The sequence below is a fragment of the Lepidochelys kempii genome, chromosome 1, assembly GCF_965140285.1.
Source record: "Lepidochelys kempii isolate rLepKem1 chromosome 1, rLepKem1.hap1, whole genome shotgun sequence".
NCBI classification, from domain to species: domain Eukaryota; kingdom Metazoa; phylum Chordata; order Testudines; family Cheloniidae; genus Lepidochelys; species Lepidochelys kempii.
Genome location: NC_136380.1, coordinates 116,315,326 through 116,340,286, shown reverse-complemented (window position 1 = coordinate 116,340,286; position 24,961 = coordinate 116,315,326). Strand labels below are relative to the sequence as shown.

The window sequence follows — 24,961 nt, the reverse complement described above, 5'->3', positions numbered from 1 at the left end:
TTCTAGGATAGGTGAATAATTCATAATGAATCTTTAAAATGATAAAAGGGGGGAAATTCACACAACACACACAAAGAAAAGGAGTACTTGTGGCACCTTAGAGACTAACAAATTTATTAGAGCATAAGCTTTCGTGAGCTACAGCTCACTTCATCGGATGCATGTAGCTCACAAAAGCTTATAGTCTAATAAATTGGTTAGTCTCTAAGGTGCCACAAGTACTTCTTTTCTTTTTACGGGTACAGACTAACACGGCTGCTACTCTGAAACACAACACATAATTAGACTGGGGAACTCATTGCTAAAATAGATCACTGAGTCCAAAATCTCAGCAGAATTCAAATAAGAGTTTAGAGATTTATGTGTATGATGATAAAATCCACAGTTGCATTAACTAGGATTAAAAAAGAGGAGTGGGGGTAATAAAGCCCCATGCTTCAGAGTATACGCCACTCATTGGCTGTCTGGAATTAGGAAGAAGAATTTAGGGTCAGATGATTCCGTAACTGTCCATTGCAGGGTTTATTGTGTTGCCTTCTGAAGCATCTAATCCTGGTCATTGTCTGAGACAAGATCCTACAATAAATGGACCCATAAATCTATTCCTATGTTCCCAAAAGCCGCATGATTCCTCTGTACAAGGTGATATCCAAAATGTTGAATAAACTTGTGTGGGCCTTCATGTGAAGCCTGTTACATGTACTGGATTGTTTTGACTTTTCAGTGAGCAGTAGTTTAAAAACTGTTTGTTTCCTGTGTCTTAAATAGGCTGGTTTGATGTCAGAAGTAGATTTTTATCTATCTTGCTGGTGTAGAAAAATATGTGACAATAACATCACTGTTCAGAATTGGTGAACATGAAAATGATGGAAAACTGGACAGGAAGAAACTGGTGACAGGGGAATGAACATCCAAAGGTTCAGAAATGTTCAGCATCCTGCAGCAGCAGGACTATTGCCTCTGTGGTTTTTCTCCAGACTTTATTCAGAGGCCTAGTGGGAACATACACATATGACTTTTACAAACTGTAGTAATAAAAGAGTTTTGTTCAGAAGTAGTTGTGCCAGGTTAAACCTGTCTCTCATGAAGTGAAACACTTAGTACCAAATCCTGCAGCCCTAACTCAGTCTTGAGTACAATGGAAGTAAAGAATTGTAGTCTAGACTGTAAGACCAAGCAAGGACTGCATAGCTCTATGAAGGATATTTACTAACTGAAAAGTGTATGGGTCAGATTTATCCTTATATGATTGTATGATTTTAAATGCAACCCTTTGTCCAGAATTATTGCTTTTTCATTTTGATTGTTCAAGCTGATTTTTGCTCTTTTTTGGCACAAAACACCTTACAGGAAATGCCCTGTAAGAAAATAAAGCCTCCTTCATTTGGGAAAATTCACTGGACAATATAGAAAAGGAGTACTTGTGGCACCTTAGAGACTAACCAATTTATTTGAGCATAAGCTTTCGTGAGCTACAGCTCACTTAGCTTATGCTCAAATAAATTGGTTAGTCTCTAAGGTGCCACAAGTACTCCTTTTCTTTTTGCGAATACAGGCTAACACAGCTGCCTGCTCTGAAACCTGGACAATATAGAATATTCAGTTGCACCCTCTCCGAATGCATATTTAATTTCCCAAGTTTACAAAACTGTCAGATAATATTAAAATGTTCCTACTTCTCATTGTCCATCCTCAGTACAATTTTTTTTCCTGTTGCTCCTTCTGTTTCTCTTAAATTCTGTCTCTCATCATGTTCCTTGTCATCTCATAATCATGTCATCTCATAATGTTCCTTACTCTACATTAGAACTGATCTTGAGCCAAAAGTTCAAATTTAGATCCAAAGTTCCCCAAATGAAGAAGCGTTTGTTGGATTCTAGAGATATGGGCCAGGTGCAACATTAAGGCTGGTGGAAGATTTCTCAACTAAAAAATTTTCCTGTTGAAAATGGGGTTTTACGAACAATGAAATCTCACATGGGAGGTTTCAAAATCTCTCATGGGAGATTTCAGAACAAATGAAAAACTTCACTTAGTTTTTAAATTAAATTTTGTTTGTTTTTTTTCAAACTGAAATTTGGGATTTTTTTTTCCATTTCTCCCCCATTTTTCCTTTTGAAGCCTCTCATCTCAGAGGATGAATTATGACTAGATTTTTTTTCATTTATTCCTGTTTCTTTTTTTCCTTTTCCCATTCTATCATTTTTCAAAACTTCCTCAACTTTGGAAAAGTGATAAAGTTGCAAGAAATATGCTACTAAGCGGAGAGAAGGTGTTGGAGGAACCAGCATAAGCCAGGACCTTACCAGTTGTCAAGATGGTGTGAAACTTTGGGAAGTTTCCAGACTTATCAATGTTGCTGGACATGCAGATAGAGATTGCATACCTTACTTCTTGGGTATGGGCCTGGCCACAATGATGCATGATTTGGTCAGCATAAGGCTGGATTATTTCACTTCCCTCTATCCAGAGTTGACCCTGAAAGCCATCCAGAAACTGTGATAGGTTCAATAAACAGCAGCTTGCCTACTGAGTGGAGTGCCAAATTACAATCACACAAAAACTATATGCTCTGCATTAGCAGCACATCCAGTTCTGGTCACATTTCAAGGTCCTGGTCTTATTGTGAGTTGAAAGTGAATTTAGGCCTGCCTATCTAAAGGACTGCCTCTCTCACTATTCGGGCATCTCCTGCTATGGCAACTGTGTTCATCAGGGATGTTAACACTAGAGCCACTTTTTCTGACAAAATGTTTTTCCATCAGAAAATGCTGATTCATCAAAACCCACATTTTTCACAGAAATGTATCAGTTTCAGTGCAGATTTCACATAACCAGGATGGAAGCAGAAGACCTAGGTTCAAGTTTCTCCTCAAACTCAGGCAGAGTAGGAGCTTTAACCTGTTTCTCCCACATACTAAAGGAGTATACCCTTGGCCACTGGGTTACTGGCTATTCTGGGATAGAGGGCTGTGTTCATCCTCTCCCGCTCTTTTTTTTTTTTGCAAAAAAATTCAGAAGGTCTCAGTTTCATTCCACTGCAGAACAAAAACAAATGTCAAAACCTCAATTTTTTTCACAAAATGGCATTTTTGTTTTTTGGCCAGCCCTAGATAAGACCAATAGAACCAGGTTTTAATTTTCTGAAGCTAGAGCCAGGGCATTCTCATCTAAATGCCCTCACCTCTGGAACTCACAGCTACACACTCAGTCCAAGTCTTCCCTTATGATGAGATGAAAGACCATCTCTTGCAGTGAGCTTCCCACTAAACCAGTAAATTGGGCCCAGCTGTGAATAGCATTCTCCTGAATGACTAGATTAAATTGGCAAAGTTTCTGCAGAGTTTTGTTCCTCCTGGTGTAAATTATTGTCACATCAAAACATATGTTAACTGATGCCCAGATACTACTGTAATGGGTGCTTCAGAAAAGATTGTATAATAAAAATGAACAGTGTAAGGAAATGTACAGTATGTAAAGGGAAACTTCTGCTTATATTCTGTATATACCAGTACATAAGTTACTATAAAGCAAACAAAAGAATGGACTATGCTGTAAGGTATTTCTTTGCTAAAAAATTTTCTCTGAATTTATTCACAAAAGCTGCATCAATAAACCTAATTCCTTGCCTCCATATGCATATTGTTAAATGTGTCAGATATCAGTTTAGTACCAGAAAAAGAGTTTGCTAGTGAGCCTGCTAGAGTATGCTTTCTTGTATCATGTACTGGTATCTAGCAGTCAAGAATCATAGAATATCAGGGTTGGAAGGGACCTCAGGAGGTCATCTAGTCCAACCCCCTGCTCAAAGCAGGACCAATCCCCAATTTTTGCCCTGATCCTTAAATGGCCCCCGCAAGGATTGAACTTACAACCCTGGGTTTAGCAGGCCAATGCTCAAACCACTGAGCTATCCTCCCCCCCCCCCCCCCCAAGAAAAGGTGCAAGTATGATAAAGCTGTAAAACGTTGCTGAAAAGTAATTACACAGTATCTTTAAATTAACGCATGCTGTTTCTGAAAATGGATATATCATCGTTCAAGGTATACTGTAAACTTCTTGAAACAAATGTATCATAAAATATATGTTGTAAGCTTACATGCAAATGCATTCTTTCATTTGTATTCATATTTAATCACAAGCCCATTATTTGAGACTCAAGATGGGCTAAATCTAAATATGAGGCTTTTAAACTGTCTTGTAAGTTATTCTGCATAGTTTAATATTAGGATTTTACTAGGCAGTTACACAGTACTATGTTTTAATGTGGAACACTTCATCATGTTGATTATCACCCATTTAGACTCATGTAAACAGCCACTCCCAGAATAACCAAGCTTTAAAATGTTAATATAAATGTTATGGCTTTTTTAATTGCAATAGACATCTCATTAAGTAATTTAATGCCAATGGGTCCTCTTAGTGATAAACAAAAAAATATTTTGGCCAGCTTTTATATCCAGGACAATGTAAGATGGATTTTTTTTCTGCAAGAGTCATCAATTTCCATTCCACTCTCTACATTGTGGTAGGGAAGACACAGAAGTAGACTCCAATAATGGGCTTGCAACAGCAATGCATCTCTAACGGGTTCATACAGTAGTTTTGTTTAGCAAGACGTGTGTCTGTCTGTCTGTCTCCCCTGGGCTCAGCACAGCGATGCTTAAGTAACCAGTATCAAACAAACAAGGACTACCTGGATCATGACCATGATGGAATTAGTTCTTCATATAGATGGAGGTAAAAACATCCATGACATTTCATTAGCCTAGAAGGCAGAAACATCTGGATACTTTGTTCAGCTCATCAGCAGGAGAGCCTGTATTTGATTAGCCCTTCTCTCAGTAGTAGGCGTTGCTATAGTCAGTGGGAATTACTAAACATGGTTTCAGGGGACTGACATTAATTTGCCTTGCCAAAATAATATGCCATTTTTAAGGAGTTTGTGTTAATTAGTTGTATAATTTGATGTGATGTGATTGGGATTGCACAAAGAAAACCAGAATAGAGTTTGCTATTAGTATCTGCTGTAGAAGAATCAAGAGGTGGCACTTAAACAGTGCACAGTATGAATTTTCAGCAGTGAAAGGCCTTAGTTCATGGTCTAATTACAATGGGATTCCTTTTCGCAAAAGCTAAAAGCCTTTTAATTCATATTTTTTCTTTGGAAAAGATGTTTTAGTTTGATTACGATACTATTAATTTTTGTGCAGTTATCATTCTGTCACAAATTAAGTCAATTTGGGTATCACAGTTTGGCTTGTTTTGTATCATCACACTTTAAAGTAAAAGGAACATGTAAAATTAGAAAAACTGGACAGCACATTTCATATAACTTCATACCTCTCTTCTCCTGTCCAATCACTAGCTCCTGCCAGACTCCAACTGGCAATTTAGACTTCTTTCCTACTTATGAAATGCTGTTTCCTGGCATCACTGAGTCAGAATCAAAGGTTTCTTCTAAATTGAGCTAAGTGATAAATGTGTAACTTGGGAGTTTAGGAATACAGGTGAGGTAGCCAAAATCTTCTTTGGAATGGCTTTTTACATACAGGTATTTGGAAACATTTTAGAAGGCTTCACTGAAATATATTTGTTGAGGGCTGTTTCTTGATTGGCAGCAGTTTTTCTAATCGTTCGTCAGGTCTTATATAGAGGAGCCTAAGAGGGGGGCAGACAGGGTGATGCTGTTGTTAACCTAGGGTGATGAATCATCCTAGGTTAGCAAAGGGAATAAAGTGGGTCAAGAAAGGTAGCTAGAACATCGGGGGGTGGGGGAGGATGAGGATAGATTCCCCACCCTCTCCCCCTCTCATTTTTCTATTTCTGTGGAGTGACCATGAATCCACCATAGAATTACTGGCTGTCTGGGGCATCTGGACAATGGGGAAGGAGGATGCAGGAGGGTTGTGTAGAGCAATTTGTTTAAAAAAAAGGTCCCTTTGCCAGAGACAGTGACAATGAGCACCAGTACACAACTCTGAAACGGATAATTAGTTAATTGTTTTTCTATAATTGTCATCTGCCTTATCCATTTAGATTGTGAGATCTTTGAGGAAGGGACTGTCTGTTACTATTTGTACAGCACTCAGTACAATGTGCTCCCCATCTTGGTTGGGACCTCTTGGTGCTACTATAATAAATAATAATAATTAAATAAATAAGAAAACCCTTTTCCAGTATTCTAACTTTGCATATAAGAGATGCTGAATATGGCAGATACTTTCACCTGTAAATAAGGAAGCAAGTCTGAGATATACAGTATGTCCATCTCCAGCCCTTGTAAGAAGCACCATGGTGATTTGGGTTGGCACTGTTACTTAACATACTACCTACCCCCAAAGACATTAGAGGAGTAGAGCAAATTATTTGTCTGCCTCCTGGAAGATGCCAACAACTAAGTGAGGTGTTCTGGACCTACTAGGAAATGGGGAATGTCCTTCTAATACCTCTTTATAGTTTTCATGAATCTCTAGCAGACTTGCAACCTTTTCCGAGAGGTCCAAAAACCTCTGAACCCCCACGCAATGCAGATTTTGTGTGATTTGGGGTTTACTTATAAAAGTTTCATATAGTCTTATTCATTAGGATTACAAAGATAGTTATTGCAAAATACATGGAATGCTGTTAAACACTCAACCTATGTGAAAAAAGCACCGTCATGATTTCACACCTGAGAATGGGAGTCCATCAAATGTAGAAGAGAGTGGATCCATGTTAGACTCTGCCTCATAACCATCAATATTTGGAAGAGAAGAAAAGCTCACTACCAGCTGGCATTTAGGAATCTCAGACCCAGAAAGAATGGCATTAAAGGGAGTATAGATAGTAGTGAGGTGCAGTTTAAGGAGCTGGTATTTTATATAAATAAGGGGGAACACATCAGTATAATTGCAAGGTTATTATTCTATTGAATGACTCTAGTGACCAAAAAAAATGAAAAAAAGTCACTTCATTCACACAAGCCACACTGAAAATGGCTAGATCGATTCCAGATGATTCACGAAGCTCCACACAGATACCAGGGTCTGTCTGCCAAGTTGTGCATGTACAATCAGTGTTATACTTTAGGATGGCACCTTAACTCCTACTGGAATTGCATCCCCATAATTCACAATTACCTGTTATTTGTTCCATATATATCAATGGGTTACAAAGATTGCATTTGTTTACAGTTAACAATTACTTAATACATTTAGTACATTTAATAGAGTTTATACACAATCTTGCTACTCAACTGGTGATTTAACGTATAAGTCATTTGGTAAGCTTAAATTAAATATACAGTTATTGAGGAGACTTCATTTAAAAGGATATTGCAAGGTCAATGGTATTTAGGATTTAATACAAATTTAATTACTCATTCGTCAATAGTTCTGGAATATTAGTTCAGTGGACCGCCTTAAAGAGCTTATTGTTATTGTCAGGTAAGCATTATTTATTTGAGCAGATATTCTCTATACTTAGAAACAAGAATATTGTGAGAATCATTAATATTTTCTTAATGGTAAGATAAAAACAAACATTTTAAAGATGCCTGTTTTATCAAACTATTTTGATATCTTGTAATACAAAATTATTTGCACCTCTATTGATATAGCATATTTTAGCTATATCCCTGCTTATGTATATACTATCCTGCCTTATGAGAATTTTTTATTTCATGAAGTATGGTAATTAAAGAGGTAAAATCAACACATAGGCACTGTACTAGTAAAGAGCCTTCCAGGGACTGGAAGCAAACCTGTATTTAAAGCATTTTAAAAGAATTCCATGGGGACCAAACTGGCCCAGTGAGGAGGAGGAAAACCTTCAGATACTACGGTGATATAAGAGAATGGATAGATGGAGCAATACATGATGGATTTTATTTTTGAGGAAAGCCATTGCTCTTTCTCTCCGTGGCATGTGGACTTGAGCAAAGCAGGTTTCTAGCTCTGAGATGAACTGTAGGAAGTAGTATGAGAGCCGATGTAGAATACATCGATTTTAAAGCTAGAAAAGATGTTTGTAGCAGAAGGAAGTAGGAAAGTTCAGCTTGGACCTGCTTGGTTCAACAAAGCCTGAGTTTGCTGACCGCCTGGGCACACTGCAAAGTCTGCAGGTGAAATCCTGGGCCTGCTGAAGTCAATGGCAACATTTCATTAATGTCCATTGTGCCAGGATTTTACCCTATATGTTCGCTCTGGATTTTTATGAAAAGCAAGCTTAGTAGTAGTGAATGTGTGAGTGGCTTGGAGCTTGTTTTATTGTCATTTTTGTTAACATTACATTTATATTTTTATGGTGATGTATGTTTTAAATAAATTCCTTTATGGTTTAGGAACCTAGAGAATTGCGGTAGCAAATTGCGTAAATTGCGTAATTATGCTTTTGCGTAATATGAATCAGCAAGTGAGAGAAAGATAAAAATCTAGTAGAAAAGGAATAAAAGGACAGGGACTCCTTTATGAAAACATGAGAGCATTACAGTGGGCTGAAGTTTTACAAGCTATAAGTACAAAACAGGTTCTATAAAGGTTGCAAATCCATTTCTGTTACAAACCCACTGTTCTGATATGATCTCAATTTTCTGAAATTGGGCTGAATATTTCGATGCTTGGTCTTCCTCCTAAAATGAGGTGTTTTTTAAAGACTGGACTAGACTCTCTTCAGTCATTTGAAGGTTAGGAAGTGAAGAGCAGGCCTTTTTCCTCATTATAAAAAAAATTAAATTAAACCCATTGCAGCACTCCTCGTGCAGTATGATACAAAAATGGCTAACCATTGAAACTTGAAATATACTAGGGTACATGTACATATTTTGCTTAGTTTAAAAACTACTGACTGTCAAGTGACTCAGTTACGTTCATTTGAAAATGTGCTGCCGCTCATGCTGAGACGAAAACTCCCATCCTGTTTATGAACTATGAACCTTGTCTCAGAATATGCCAGACTGAATCCTTGATAACTTTAGAACTTCCAAAGTGATTTTCTTCAAACATTCCTTGATGTTTATATCTTGAAGATCTACAAACCAAGATAGATTTGAGGACTCTGGCGTCAGTAGCTTTAGCGTTATGCATGCATAAACTTTCTGAGTCAAACACCTTCTCTGAGAATTCACAAAATGTTATATTTGAGAAATAGTAACAGGCAATTATTGTCAATAATTAGGCTGCATTATAATGCAGATGCACAAAGGGATTAAAATAAAGTATGCCCAGTCAACCTTACCTTTCATATTTCCTGACTTCTAAATGCTTTATTGTACAAGTTAATGTTGTCTGAACGAATATTTTATATGGGATTGTATAGTAATGGCCCCAAATTAAACAATTAAGTAATACAATTAAAATGCATTTTTCAATAAATATTTTAAGAATAATGAGGCAAATAGGATTCACCGTATGGGACAATTTCATCATGAAACTCTGTTACACAGCAAAGCCACAAGTTTTCCTTTGTTGCTATCTAAGAGAATGATGTTTCTTTCCAAAAGACACTATGCTCCGTTCAGCCCTGCTGGTACCAAGGGATGCAAACTGCATGTTGCTGCACCTTCTCTGGGTATGACCATGTTCTTCTTCTAGTCGTCTACACTACTAAAGTAGGTTGATTTTATAGAAGTCGATTTTTAGAAATCGATTTTATACAGTCAATTGTGTATGTCCCCACTAAGCGCATTAAGTCAGCGGAGTGCGTCCTCACTACCGTGGCTAGCATCGACTCATGGAGCAGTGCACTGTGGGTAGCTATCCCACAGTTCTCGTAGTCTCCACTGCCCATTGGAATTCTGAGTTAAGCTCCCAATGCCTGATGGGGCAAAAACATTGTCACGGGTGGTTTGGGGTACATGTCGTCAGTCTCCCCTCCATCCTTTCCTCCCTCCCTCCATGAAAGCAACTGCAGACAATCATTTTGCACCTTTTTTCCTGGGTTACCCATGCAGACACCATAGCACAGCAAGCATGGAGCCTGTTCAGCTCACTGCTGCTGTTGCAAGCATTGTAAACACCTCACGCATTACACTGCCGTGTGTGCAGAACCTGGCTAAGAGACAGCAGCATGAGGACGATTGTGAGGAGGACATGGACACAGACGTTCCTGAAAGCACGGGATGTGGCAATTGGGACATCATTGCAGCAGTGGGGCTGGTTGATAGAGTGGAACGCTGATTCTGGGCCCAGCAAACAAGCACAGACTGGTGGGACCGCATAGTCTTGCAGGTATGGGATGATTCCCAGTGGCTGCGAAACTTTCGCGTGCATAAGGTCACTTTCCTGGAACTCTGTGAGTTGCTTTCCCCCACCCTGAAGCACAGGAATACCAACATGAGAACTGCCCTGACAGTTGAGAAGAGAGTGGCTATAGCCCTGTGGAAGCTTGCAACGCTACCGGTCAGTTGGGAATCAATTTGGAGTGGGCAAATCTACTATGGGGACTGCTGTGATTCAAGTAGCCAATGCAGTCACTGACGTTCTGCTATCAAGGGTAGTGACTCCAGGAAATGTGCAGGTCATTGTGGATGGCTTTGCTGCAATGGGATTCCCTAACTGTGGTGGGGCGATAGACGGAACGCATATCCCTATCTTGGCACCAGACCACATTGCCAACCAGTACATAAACCTCAAGGGGTACTTCTCAATGGTGCTGCAAGCACTGGTGGATCACAAGGGACGTTTCACCAACATCAACGTGGGATGGCCTGGAAAGGTGCATGATGCTTGCATATTTAGGACCTCCGGGCTGTTTGAGCAGCTGCAAGAAGGGACTTATTTCCCAGACCAGAAAATTACTGTTGGAGATGTTGAAATCTCTTGCTCCCATGGCTCATGAAGCCATACACAGGCAGCCTGGACAGTAGTAAGGGGCAGTTCAACAATAGGCTGAGCAAGTGCAGAATAGTGGTAGAATGTGCCTTTGGATGTTTAAAAACGCGCTGGCCCAGTTTACTGACTCGGTTTATGGCAGGGTAGGAGATTGAGGCAAATTGCCTGGCTGCCAATTTTGAACAGCCAGACAGCTGGGCAATTAGAAGAGCACAGGATGGTGCGCTGTGCATCAGAAAGGCTTTGAAAACCAGTTTCATGACTGGCCAGGCTTCGGTGTGACAGTTGTGTGTGTTTCTCCTTCATGCAAACCCGCCCCCTTTGTTGATTTTAATTCCCTGTAAGCCAATCACCCTCCCCCCTTCGATCACAGCTGGCAAAAGAAATAAAGTCACTATTGTTTTGAAACCATGCATTCTTTTTTTTAATGAATTTTTAAAAAAGGGAGATAACTGATAAGGTAGCCTGGGTGGGGTAGGGTGAGGTGTGGGAGGACGGGAGGAGGCAAGGACAAGGGCACATTGCTTATTGTAGCCACACTACAAATCAAAACTCTTTGAATGACAGCCTTCTGTTGCTTGGGCTATCCTCTGGAGTGGAGTGGCTGGGTGCCCAGAGCCTCCCCCCCGACCCCGCGTCCTTGGGCGTCTGGGTGAGGAAGCTATGGAACATGGGGAGGAGGGAAGGCGGTTGTACAGTAGATGCAGTGGCTGTCTGTGCTCTTGTTGGCTTTCCCGCAGCTCCACCAGACGCCTGAGCATGTCCGTTTGCTCCCCCATTAGCCTCAGCATTGCACCCTGCCTCTTCTCATCGCACTCACTTAATGCTTTCCTGGCCTCTGCCACTGAATGCCTCCATGCATTCAGCTGTGTTCTATCAGTGTGGGAGGACTGCATGAGCTCGGAAAACATGTCAACGCGAGTGTGGTTTTTTCGCCTTCTAATCTGCGATAACCTCAGGGACAGATTTGATAGGGGGAGTGTAGAAACATTTGCACCTGCAGGAGGATAAAAAGGGAGAGTAAAATTTAAGATGATACATTTCTGAGAACAAAAGGGAGACTCTTTCACAGTGAATCGAGCAATTTACAGCAGACAGCATATGTGCTTTAGGTAGAAGATCACATTTTCCCTTATTTTGAGCACCTGCCGGTATGGTGACACATCACATATGGCTGAGCAACAGAATTGGGTTTCCAGGCAGCCATGGTAAGCCAAAGGGTATGTGGGTTTGGCTTCTAACGCCTTCATAACATGTGGAAATGTTTTCAGACTGCAGCACCCACCTTTCCCATAGCAAGCAATGCCGGTTGGGTTTGCCATTTATAAGGAGGGGCTGCAGTTTTCAGGTGTATGTGCAGCACACACCTTTCCCCACCCCTCCGCATGGATACTTGAGATGATCCTTTCATCCCTCCCCCCGCCGCGTGGCTATTCTCAGTGATGATCCCTTTTAGCCAAATGCAAACAGCCCAGCATGAACGGGGTCCTTTTACTGTTCCCTTACAAAAATTCCCCTATTTCAACCAGGTGACCATGCATGATATCACTCTCCTGAGCCTAACACAGAAAAATATGGACAGAATGTTGCTTGAATGCGACCAAAACCCAGGACCATTCGCTGCCATGCTTTGTGCTGCAGTGATTCCAGACTACTTGCTACTGGCTTGGCGTAGTAAAGTGTCCTACCGTGGAGGACAAAAAAAGGCTGCACTCCCCAGAACCCTTCTGCAAAGGCTTTTAGAGTACCTCCAGGAGAGCTTCATGGAGATGTCCCTGGAGGATTCCTGCTCCATCCCCAGACACGTTAACAGATTTTTCCAGTAGCTGTACTGGCCATGAATGCATCCCAAGTCTTCAGGCCAAATCAAACATTAAACACTATTGCTTTTAAACCCTGTACTGTAGTTACAACTGTGCATTCACCAGAGGTGCCTTCTCCGGCTTCAGGGTCGGGGATCCCGGCTTGGGAGAGTATTGGCTCCAGGGTGATGAAAAGGTCCTGGCTGCCGGGGAGAACGGATTCACCGCTTGCCTGCTGCGCATTCTCCTCCTCCTCCTCTTCCTCAGCCACAAAATCCTCCTCCATGCTGCGTGAGACTCCCCCATTGCAGGTGTCCACGGACAGTGGTGGGATTGTGGTAGGGTCCCCCCCCAGAATGGCATGCAGCTGCCCATAGAAGCGGCATGTATGGGGCTCTGACCCAGAACCAACGTTTGCCTCCTTTGTCTTTTGGTAGGCTTGCCTGAGCTCCTTGACTTTCACGCGGCACCGCCGTGTGTCCCTGTTGCAGCCTCTGTCCATCATGCCCTGTGAGATTTTGGCAAGTATATTAGCATTTCTTCTTTTTGATCGGAGTTCTGCCTGCACAGATTCTTCTCCCCATACAGCAAGCAGATCCAGCCTCTCCCGTTCGCTCCACAGTGGAGCTCGTTTGCGATTCTGGAGGGACTGCATGGTCACCTGTACTGCTGAGCTCACTACGCTGACCACACAGGAAATGAAATTCAAAAGTTCCTGGGGCTTTTCCTGTGTACCTGGCTAGTGCATCGGAGTTGAAAGTGCTGTCCAGAGTGGTCACATTGGAGCACTCTGGATTAGCTCCTGGAGGCCAATAACATCAATTTGCCTCTGCACTACCCCAAATTCAACCCAGCAAGGTTGATTTTAGCGCCAAGATGGAGTATAGAAGTCGATTTTAGGAGCCCTTTACGTAGATGGGACGGGGTTGCTTGTGTGGACGCATTCATTATAAAATTGCCCTAACGCAGCTAAATTCGACCTACCCTGTAGTGTAGACCAGGGCTTATTCTCCCTCATTCTGCCTTTCCTGATTTTGTTGTCTCCTCTCTAATTGCTCCCACGGCGTCTCTTTTGCAGGATCCTCTTTGTCCACATTGCAGCTTTCAGTTGCCCCACAGGGTTTTGTCCTTGGACCCCTCCTCGTATCTGTCTCTCCTGGTGATCTCAGTCAAAAACACTGCTTCCCCTACTATCTTTAGAATGACAACTCACAGATCTACCTCACCGCTCTCTTCTGTCCAAACTACAGTTTTGACCTTTCTTTCCGGAATTTCCTTTTGATGTCTGGCCAAGTTAAACTCAATATGGCCAATATGAGCTCTTCTCCCCCTTTCTGAATCTCTATGGATACCATCATCATCTTTATCACTCAGGCCTGTAACTTGGATCTCATCTTTGACTGCACCATCTCTCCAAACCTACACATTCAAGCCACTCTCAGCCAAGCCCTCGTCATTTTCTCATCTTGACCACTGCAACTTTCTCCTTTCTGAACCTGACAAATGCCATCCTACCCTCTCAAATCCATTCAAAATCCTGCTGCAGAGATCTCCTTCCTGGCTTTTTGCATCTGCCTACCAGCTAGCTCTGTTTTCTCCACTGCACCAAATACAAATGTCTTCTCTTCACTTTCTAGCTGCATCCTCCCTATCATCTCGTATATACTATTGAGTCATTGATCCCCACTGACACTCTGGTAATGATACCAACCCCTGTTGCCCAGTAGACCCATTTTTCCAGACTCACCTTTGTGCTTTCTTCCCTGCCACCACTTCTCCATGGGAGGAGCTCCCTATACAAATCTGCAAGAGAATACATAATCCTCCTTCAAAGCGCTCTTTAAAACTCACTGTTGCAATGCCTACAAAACACTAAGATTCTGTTGGTGTGCTGTGACTGTGGCTTATTATGCTAATCAGAATGATCTAACTCTTGTGCTTCCCCATCTGTTTGCTGTATCCACCAGTTGTCTTTCATTTTATACGTAGATTGTAAGCTTTTCAGGGAGGGGCTGTCTTTTCATTAAGTGTCTCTGTGTCTGTGTGTCCAATACAATGGGACCCCAATGCCTGTTTAGGGCCCCTAGAGGGTACTACAATTCAAATAATAGATAATAATGATCATAAATAGAAAGGTAATTTTCATCCCAGAAAACTAAATTAGATTCCTGCATCTTAGGTAAAAATATCTGTGTTTGTTAAATGTGCATCACTATTCATTAAAGCTTTGTAAATGTGCATACTTTCAGCTTAATAGGAAAGTAAGCAAATCTTGTCTTCTACTTTCCTTGGGGACGATGGTGTCTTCAAGGGGAAGATAACTGGCTTGTCTCCCATGTGTGGCAACTTTAGGAGCCACTCTCCTCCTACCTCTGGAGAAGACTAGGGCTACCGTTTTTCTCTGAGCTTCCCAATCTTCATGCCCCTCATGGAAATTCTTCCCTTTTGTTTTCCCATCTCTGTCTTCCCTTGTGAACTCTCCCAATTCTGTCTATTTCCCTGCTCCTTAAGGTCAATTAGCCTCATTTTCCCCATCTTCTGTTTCTTCTCCTTCCAGATTTTGCTGGTCTTGCCACATCCTTCCCCAAATCTTGATTCTACAAGCAAGAAGATGACTCCTCTGACCTTGCTGTTGCAGCTGTTTTGCTACTCAGTGCCTCTGGGCCAGGTGAGATGTTCCATATCCCAGGTTACCCCTCACTGCACTCAGTCCTTTGGCAATTCACCCTCTCTGGATCCATCTTCACACTCAGTCCTCACTGAACTATCAGCCAATGAAGACCGGGTAAGTATGGCCTCCCACCTTTCCACTACCCAATGGAAGAATTGAAGTGGCCTCCATTAGTGGTCTGCAGGTGAAGACTTTAAAAAGACAAAACCAAACCCAGAAATCAAAAGCTTTTGGTGGCCAGGCAGCAGAATTCTGAAATGCTCAGCAGTTAGGCTGGAAAGCAAGAGGCTAGGCAGGTCTGTCTCAACCTCTAGATCAAAGATGGGGATGTAGACAATGCCAAGAAAAGCTTCCATAACAAAAACCTTTGTTATAATTAATAGCTCAGACTAAAATTCTTCAGTTTATTCTATTCACTGAGTAGCAGATCTTAAACCTGATGATAACGATTACCCCCCTGAGGTAAGTGGGAAAGCGGGATACCGGGAGGAAGCACAGGCAGCAATGTCTGTGAGGGGAGGGCTCCTGCCTCATACTGGCAATGAGGGGCGATCAACAGGTTATCTCAAGTGCTTATATACAAATGCACAAAGCCTTGGAAACAAGCAGGGAGAACTGGAGGTCCTGGTGATGTCAAGGAACTATGACGTGATCGGAATAACAGAGACTTGGTGGGATAACTCGTATGACTGGAGTACTGTCATGGATGGTTATAAACTGTTCAGGAAGGACAGGCAGGGCAGAAAAGGTGGGGGAGTAGCACTGTATGTAAGGGAGCAGTATGACTGCTCAGAGCTCCGGTACGAAACTGCAGAAAAACCTGAGTGTCTCTGGATTAAGTTTAGAAGTGTGTGCAACAAGAGTGATGTAGTGGTGGGAGTCTGCTATAGACCACCGGACCAGGGGGATGAGGTGGATGAGGCTTTCTTCCGGCAGCTCACGGAAGCTACTAGATCGCATGCCCTGATTCTCATGGGTGACTTTAATTTTCCTGATATCTGCTGGGAGAGCAATACAGCGGTGCATAGACAATCCAGGAAGTTTTTGGAAAGCGTAGGGGACAATTTCCTGGCGCAAGTGCTAGAGGAGCCAACTAGGGGGGGCGCTTTTCTTGACCTGCTGCTCACAAACTGGGTAGAATTAGTGGGGGAAGCAAAAGTGGATGGGAATCTGGGAGGCAGTGACCATGAGTTGGTTGAGTTCAGGATCCTGACGCAGGGAACAAAGGTAAGCAGCAGGATACGGACCCTGGACTTCAGGAAAGCAGACTTCGACTCCCTCAGGGAACGGATGGCCAGGATCCCCTGGGGGACTAACTTGAAGGGGAAAGGAGTCCAGGAGAGCTGGCTGTATTTCAAGGAATCCCTGTTGAGGTTACAGGGACAAACCATCCCGATGAGTCGAAAGAATAGTAAATATGGCAGGCGACCAACTTGGCTTAATGGTGAAATCCTAGCGGATCTTAAACATAAAAAAGAAGCTTACAAGAAGTGGAAGGTTGGACATATGACCAGGGAAGAGTATAAAAATATTGCTCGGGCATGTAGGAATGATATCAGGAGGGCCAAATCGCACCTGGAGCTGCAGCTAGCCAGAGATGTCAAGAGTAACAAGAAGGGTTTCTTCAGGTATGTTGGCAACAAGAAGAAAGCCAAGGAATGTGTGGGCCCCTTACTGAATGAGGGAGGCAACCTAGTGACAGAGGATGTGGAAAAAGCTAATGTACTCAATGCTTTTTTTGCCTCTGTTTTCACTAACAAGGTCAGCTCTCAGACTGCTGCGCTGGGCATCACAAAATGCGGAAGAGATGGCCAGCCCTCTGTGGAGATAGAGGCGGTTAGGGACTATTTAGAAAAGCTGGACATGCACAAGTCCATGGGGCCGGACGAGTTGCATCCGAGAGTGCTGAAGGAATTGGCGGCTGTGATTGCAGAGCCACTGGCCATTATCTTTGAAAACTCGTGGCGAACCGGGGAAGTCCCGGATGACTGGAAAAAGGCTAATGTAGTGCCAATCTTTAAAAAAGGGAAGAAGGAAGATCCTGGGAACTACAGGCCAGTCAGCCTCACCTCAGTTCCTGGAAAAATCATGGAGCAGGTCCTCAAAGAATCAATCCTGAAGCACTTGCATGAGAGGAAAGTGATCAGGAACAGCCAGCATGGATTCACCAAGGGAAGGTCATGCCTGACTAATCTAATCACCTTTTATGATGAGATTACTGGTTCTGTGGATGAAGGGAAAGCAGTGGATGTATTGTTTCTTGACTTTAGCAAAGCTTTTGACACGGTCTCCCATAGTATTCTTGTCACCAAGTTAAGGAAGTATGGGCTGGATGAATGCACTATAAGGTGGGTAGAAAGCTGGCTAGATTGTCGGGCTCAACGGGTAGTGATCAATGGCTCCATGTCTAGTTGGCAGCCGGTATCAAGTGGAGTGCCCCAAGGGTCGGTCCTGGGGCCGGTTTTATTCAATATCTTCATAAATGATCTGGAGGATGGTGTGGATTGCACTCTCAGCAAATTTGCAGATGATACTAAACTGGGAGGAGTGGTAGATACGCTGGAGGGGAGGGATAGGATACAGAAGGACCTAGACCAATTGGAAGATTGGGCCAAAAGGAATCTGATGAGGTTCAATAAGGATAAGTGCAGGGTCCTGCACTTAGGACGGAAGAACCCAATGCACAGCTACAGACTAGGGACCGAATGGCTAGGCAGCAGTTCTGCGGAAAAGGACCTAGGGGTGACAGTGGACGAGAAGCTGGATATGAGTCAGCAGTGTGCCCTTGTTGCCAAGAAGGCCAATGGCATTTTGGGATGTATAAGTAGGGGCATAGCGAGCAGATCGAGGGACGTGATCGTTCCCCTCTATTCGACATTGGTGAGGCCTCATCTGGAGTACTGTGTCCAGTTTTGGGCCCCACACTTCAAGAAGGATGTGGATAAATTGGAGAGAGTCCAGCGAAGGGCAACAAAAATGATTAGGGGACTGGAACACATGAGTTATGAGGAGAGGCTGAGGGAGCTGGGATTGTTTAGCCTGCAGAAGAGAAGAATGAGGGGGGATTTGATAGCTGCTTTCAACTACCTGAAAGGGGGTTCCAAAGAGGATGGCTCTAGACTGTTCTCAGTGGTAGCAGATGACAGAACGAGGAGTAATGGTCTCAAGTTGCAGTGGGGGAGGTTTAGATTGGATATTAGGAAAAACTTTTTCACTAAGAGGGTGGTGAAACACTGGAATGCGTTACCTAGGGAGGTGGTAGAATCTCCTTCCTTAGAGGTTTTTAAGGTCAGGCTTGACAAAGCCCTGGCTGGGATGATTTAACTGGGAATTGGTCCTGCTTTGAGCAGGGGGTTGGACTAGATGACCTTCTGGGGTCCCTTCCAACCCTGATATTCTATGATTCTATGATTCTATGACAGATGCCATGCAGAATTTCAAGCTTTTCACCAATGATGTAATAACAACCAGAGTAACAGTAGTGTTGCTACTCAGAGAGGAGATCTCACACGAGAGGTTGACAGATGTATGTGTGCATGGTATATTTCCAGTATTGATGGGATACTTACTTGATTTATTTACTGATTAAAGTCCCAATACAACTCCTATTGAAGCCAATGGAAATACTCCTGTTGACTTCAGTGTATTTATAGTAATAGTAATATATGGTGTGAATTATTAGAAATCATTAGCTTTCTCCTTCTATGGAATAATGTTGCTTCGTTGGTGATCATATAAATGAATCATACTAATTTGACATAATATGGACATTTCTGCCCACTTCTGATTTTCACACTTATTAAGATACTTACATATGTGTCTGTGGTTTGCCTTCAAAGATGCTGTTCCATAGTGACATCCAAAGATGATACGTATATCACAAAACCTATACGCTTTCCCTTTCATAATTCCAAACTGTGAAAATTACCACTGTGCCTTCTTCAACCAGTTTATTTCTATTGAGGATTTGCCTTCCTGATCAAAGCCCATTGGAGTCAATGAAAGTCTTGAATTGGATTTGGATCAGGACCTTAATGGGAAAATCAGTTTTAGACAACTGGCAATGGTTTGCCATGTCACTGCTTTAGACACAATTATGAATTATAAATTGAAATGACAGTGATCTTGTCTTAGTCCTGATTTCATAATCCATTCAACTTTTAAGGCACAGTCAAATAAATTTCCTGGAACTAGAAGTGAATAGAACAGAAATCTTGATCCCATTGAAGTCAGTGGGAGTTTTGCCATTGACTTCAGTTAAGCCAGGATTTCACCGCAGAACTTTAAGTGAATCCAGACAACAATGGGGCACATGTAGCCTCTCTGGATTCTCAGTTCTCTCTCTCTTAAACATCATTTTCATGGTTACAGCACCCATATCCATAGTCCCACTAAAAGCCCTGACATTTTGAAGATAGTCCTGAGGGCCTGAGAAATCCTCGAAATATGCCTAAGTTTTCTGGTTATTGTTGAGGTTCCTTGAACACCAGGAGGAAGAGAAAGGGGGGATTTGGAAGAGAAAAGAGAACCAGGTATGTGGGGGGAGGGGTAGAAAGAAAGGTTAATAGGGATGGCGGATAGAACCAGGGTTGGGGACTGGAGTACCAAGGAACACTGGATAGGAGAACAGAGCAAGTGTGGAAGTGAGAAGAAATGGGGTGAGCCAGGTAAGGTAAGTAGTTTGTATGCTGTGTTCTCTCCATTACTTTGTGCTCCTTAGTCTGTTTCTTGTATCCAGCTGTTGTCTGTTGTTTCATGCGTCAATAGTATGCTCTTCCATGAACTGTCTTTTTGTTATATGTTTTGTAATGCCTAGAGCAATAAGGGCTGGCTGCTGTAGGCACTAACTCAATACAAATAATAAGAATAATAGCTAATGAGGAGACTTAGGAGATAAGGGATTATTACCTTAGAAAGAAATCAAAAGGGAACATTATAAAAGTTTACAAAATAATGCATGGGATTGAGAAAGTAGATCGGAAACTTCTGTTGCCTCTGTCTTCTAACACAGGAAAAAGGGGATAGTCAATTAAATTAAAAGGTGTCAAATTCAAAACTGATAAAGGAAATACTTTTACACAAAATGTGTAATTAGACTTTGGAACTCATTGCCATAAAACTCAATGTAGCTAAGAACTTAGCAAGATTCAAAAAAAGAAATTGGGTATTTATATAGATAACAATAGCCAGACTTTATCATAATTAATTATAACAAACATTTTCTGGAAAGGATATTAAATGTCATTCTTCGGTGTTTAAATCAATCTCTATTAATGATCAGGATGAGACATAATTGTGGGGATATTATCAAATATCAACCTACTGTGGTGTCCTTATATCTTCCTCTGAAACATCTGCTACTGGCTACTTTCAGAGAGAGGGTAGTGGACTAGATCGATCTCCAGTCTGATCCAACATGGCAATTATTGTGTTTCTTGAGGAAGAAAACAGAGTATGCATGCCCTAGCCCTTAGGAAAAGGCAAGTGGGAGAGGGATAGATGAAGAAAGCAGGAAATAAAAACAGAGATCCTATCAACTCTTAGCATTTTTACACCCATCACCTCTCCATCTGAGAGTGAGAGAGAAAGAGAGCAGGAAACTGGAGTTACAAGAAAAAAAATATGGTGACAAGGAGGGAAAAGAAACCTGATGAAAGAAAAATAAAACTGAGGCAGAAGTAAAAGAATGGGAAAAGAAAAGCAAGAATAGAGACAGTATTACGGTAAGTTCACTTTATTTTTACCTTATTCATATTCTAGCTTTACCTTTAGGAGTGGTCCTCAAAGATGTGATTCATTGATCTGTATTTTTTAGAAAAATATTATTGATGATCATTTTTCTTTTGCCTTGGGATATGCCTACAATTATTAGCCTAGTATACCACCAATATGCCTAAGAGATGGACCCTGCTCTCCATTCTGCTTTATTGTATTTCTGTAGAAAACTAGACACACACACACAGAGAGAGAGAGAGGAACATTTGTTTCTGAATTCTAAAGTAACCCATGTACTAAACAAAAAAGGGTTATTGTATAAAATGTATTTGGAAAATAAGTAAATTATGCTCATAAAAACAGAGAGTTAGCAAGAGATGGATGAACCGCTATGGATAAAATAGGAACCAAACCAAACATTTTTTTAAGGTTTGAAAAACTTTTAGGGTTTTTTTCTCTCATGCTTTCCAAGCACTTTTTCAAATTCTGGTTTCATCCATATCACTGTGAGAATGATTATTCTCAGTTTATTTCTGACCCATCTGAACCCATAACCAGCTGGAATCTCACATGAAAGACTGATCTCATATGATTTCCAGCCTGTTTTCAAGATGCATTTTTCTGCAGCCTCTCATTTCTGGGAAGTCAATGAGGATACTACTTTCTGGTGTGAGGCTGGGCAGTCTCATCATATACAGTATGTTTGCCTGAATGATTAATTCTTTCTGATACCAGAGTGCCTGAATTTCATTTTGTATCCTAGGTTAGGTTTGGTTGGTGGTTCAAACACCTCCTAACTTCATGATCTCCTTTCAAATTTACGCAAAAGGCACCTAAGAAACCAAAAACTGAAACAAGGTGTGGAAAGAGATTGTCTCCCAAGAAAGGAGACGTATCAACTGAATGAAAGTCAAATGGACACAGTCGAAATGGTGCTCTGTTATCTTCTGTATAAAAATATCAGCCATTCTGTCTTCAGAAATTATTTGGCTGCCGAACGGGGCAGCTGAATCCACATTCTTTGCCATTCCATTTCTCAGACAAAAGGTTGGCTCCTCTTTCTCTAAGATGATGGCTTCACAAATTCAGGTTTGTCCTCAAACATTCAGCTGCTGTATTACACCATTACCATCAGAAATTTGCCTCGGCACTTTCCCAGCACTGCTACCACATAAATGGATGCAGAGACATTTTTGCACACACTCGATTGGTCTACAAAAATTAGTCAAAATCTTAACAATAAGCCAAGACTTTAGCGAGACCCTACATCAGAGATGGCTGTTTATTAATTTACAGTCCTGCCTTCTTCTCTTCTACTTAGTGTCTGCTTGTGTTCTTATACCTGGTCCATCACCAACTGAGTGCCTGTTAACTGCCAGTGTTTTGTCACAAAAAAAGCACTTCAGCTCCAAAACTTCAGGTGATTGGATAAGTTTTCAATCAGCAACCAGACTTGAGGGACATTTAGCAAAATTAAACTTCCATGATGTTTAAGATTTGCTCACCGGTTTTAAAAAATGAGTTAGGGAGCCCCATGAAAATTTGAAACTTTAAGATTATGAGTCTGTGACAACTGGTATCAAAATCCTTATGGAATTGCATCCAGTTGGATTGGGTTGCATGTGTGCATTATGCTTTGTTTGGCTATTTGCTGTGCACGATATGATATGTGTGAGAGAAAAAGATTCCAGCACAAATGAATAAAGCAGAAATGTGTATTTAGTTGGGTTACTGAGCTTTTGTGTCACACTGTTTTGTCCTGTAGACTACTCCCCATTCCATGCTTCAGGGCTCCTGACTGACTCCTCATTAAGGCACATGCCTTCTGTAGCTTTGTATCAGCCTACTACACTGTCGTCATTAACCGTTTACATTACTATGCACATGATTCTTTAAGGATTTATTCATCCATGTTCATAAGAAGCTAATTAAAATCTCCTTCAGGATAGGTTTAGATGGTAACAATAACTAATAATACTCTTATAGTACCCTTCCGTGCAAGGATCTCAAAGCACTTTGAAAATGCTTATGAATTAAACATCACTACACCCATGTAACGCAGATACTTATTATTATTATTACCAGCCAGGAAAATGGAGACACAAAGAAATTAAGTTGATCAAGGTCACACAGGAAATCTGTGGCAAAGTTAGGAATAGAACATAAAGATCCCCTAAGTCCTAATTATATCAATCATCATCCTATAATCACAAAATGATTTTTAAATCATGTTTATACTTTTACTTCACAATATATCCATTGTATACAATTGCAGCGTTTTTACAGAGCTATGACCTATACATCATTTAGCTTAAAATCTCACTCAGTAAGTTAACAAAGATCATTAAGGTATTTGAACATGCTGCATTTAAAAAGTATACAAGCTTGCAAAATGAGATATGTTGGTCTATGAAACAGTATGCATACTCCTCAAAAAAATAATTCTATATATTTCCTATTTGTTAAGTACCTAATCATGTATCTAGAAACAAAAACCATATATCCTGGAAAATGTTGATTTTCTTGATGAGTTGGAATGATTCCATTCCGGTTCCCACATTGACTTCCCTTGGGAAATCCGCTAGGTGGAGAGGAACATGGCAGAGAGAGCAATTGTTTCCTGTCTCCCTATCCCACACCCTTCCCTTCAAAATCTGCAGACCTCCAACCATACATTGTTTGCATGGAGGGTCTTCCCAGGGTTCAGGAGAGAGGAAAGTCAGCTCTGTTCTCCCTTTTCATAGAATGATAGAATCACAGAAGATTAGGGTTGGAAGAGTCCTCAGGAGTTCATCTAGTCCAAACCCCTGCTCAAAGCAGGACCAGCACCAACTAAATCATCGCAGCCAGGGCTTTGTCAAACTGGCTCTTAAAAACCTCGAAGGATGGAGATTTCACCACCTCCCTAGGTAACCCATTCCCATGCTGCACGACCCTCCTAGTGAAATAGTGTTTCCTAATATTCAACTTAGACATCCCCTACTGCAACTTGAGACCATTACTCCTTGATCTATCATCTGGTACCACTGAGAACAGCCTAGCTTCAGCCTCTTTGAAACCCCCCTTCAGGTAGTTGAAGGCTGCTATCAAATCCCCCCTCACCCTTCTCTTCTGCAGACTAAATAGGTCCAGTTCCCTCAGTCTCTCCTCGTAAGTCATGTGCCCCAGCCCCCTAATCATTTTGTTGCCCTCCACTGGACTCTCCAATTTCTCCACATCCTTCTGTACTGGGGGGACCAAAACTGGACACCAATTTGTCTAAGTCACTCTGGACACTATCCCTACTTCCAACATATCTACCTCTCTCGCCACCTTAGTGTCATCTGCAATTCATCCCATCATCCATTCATTCCATCAGCAATTCATCCCATCATCCATCCAATTAATCCCATTCATCATTTCTGCTAGTCATTTTCATCCTTTCCCCTACTCCTTTGCTCCCCTCCCATTGTACAGTGGATGGGTGCCTATGGCTCTTTATTATCATCTGCCATTGGTCAGTTTACATTACAGTCTTCATTCAATAGCAGAATACCACACATGCATAAACTAAAGGGAGGGGCTGATTTGCACAGCTCTTTTCCCAAATATCTTTGTTCTTTCTTCCTCGTCACTCCTTAGGCACTGTGCACCCTCCCCGAACTGATCCATAAGGGCTGCCTGTTGCTCCTTCAAGTCCCTTCTCAAGACCACTTCTGCCATAAGAAACTAGCCAAAATATGAATAGTCTGAAAGGCAGCTGAGGGATAACTGAGGAAAGTCAATATTTATTTATCTGTGTAATTATACATCTAAATATACACCTATATATATGGCAAATATATATTTATGTATACAAAACATTGTATATATTGCATTGTCCCCCCCTCCCCAACCTTTATATGTTGTTTGTCTTCCTAGACTGTAAACTCACTGGGGCAGGGACCATGAATAGTTCAATTTTCAAAAGGCCTAGAACAATG

At 41.6% G+C, this 24,961-nt stretch overlaps 1 protein-coding gene across 1 annotated transcript in view; it reads right to left on the bottom strand.

Moving 5' to 3' along the window:
• Positions 1-11,259: 11,259 nt before the first annotated feature.
• The window catches only part of LOC140897313 (uncharacterized), a 97,089-nt gene continuing 83,387 nt past the window's right edge, over positions 11,260-24,961 (bottom strand). Inside the window, exon 4 of the mRNA XM_073310217.2 lies at positions 11,260-11,808. Within this exon, the coding sequence (XP_073166318.2) occupies positions 11,751-11,808 (58 nt within the window). The 3' untranslated portion in view covers positions 11,260-11,750. The remainder of the gene's footprint in view (positions 11,809-24,961) is intronic.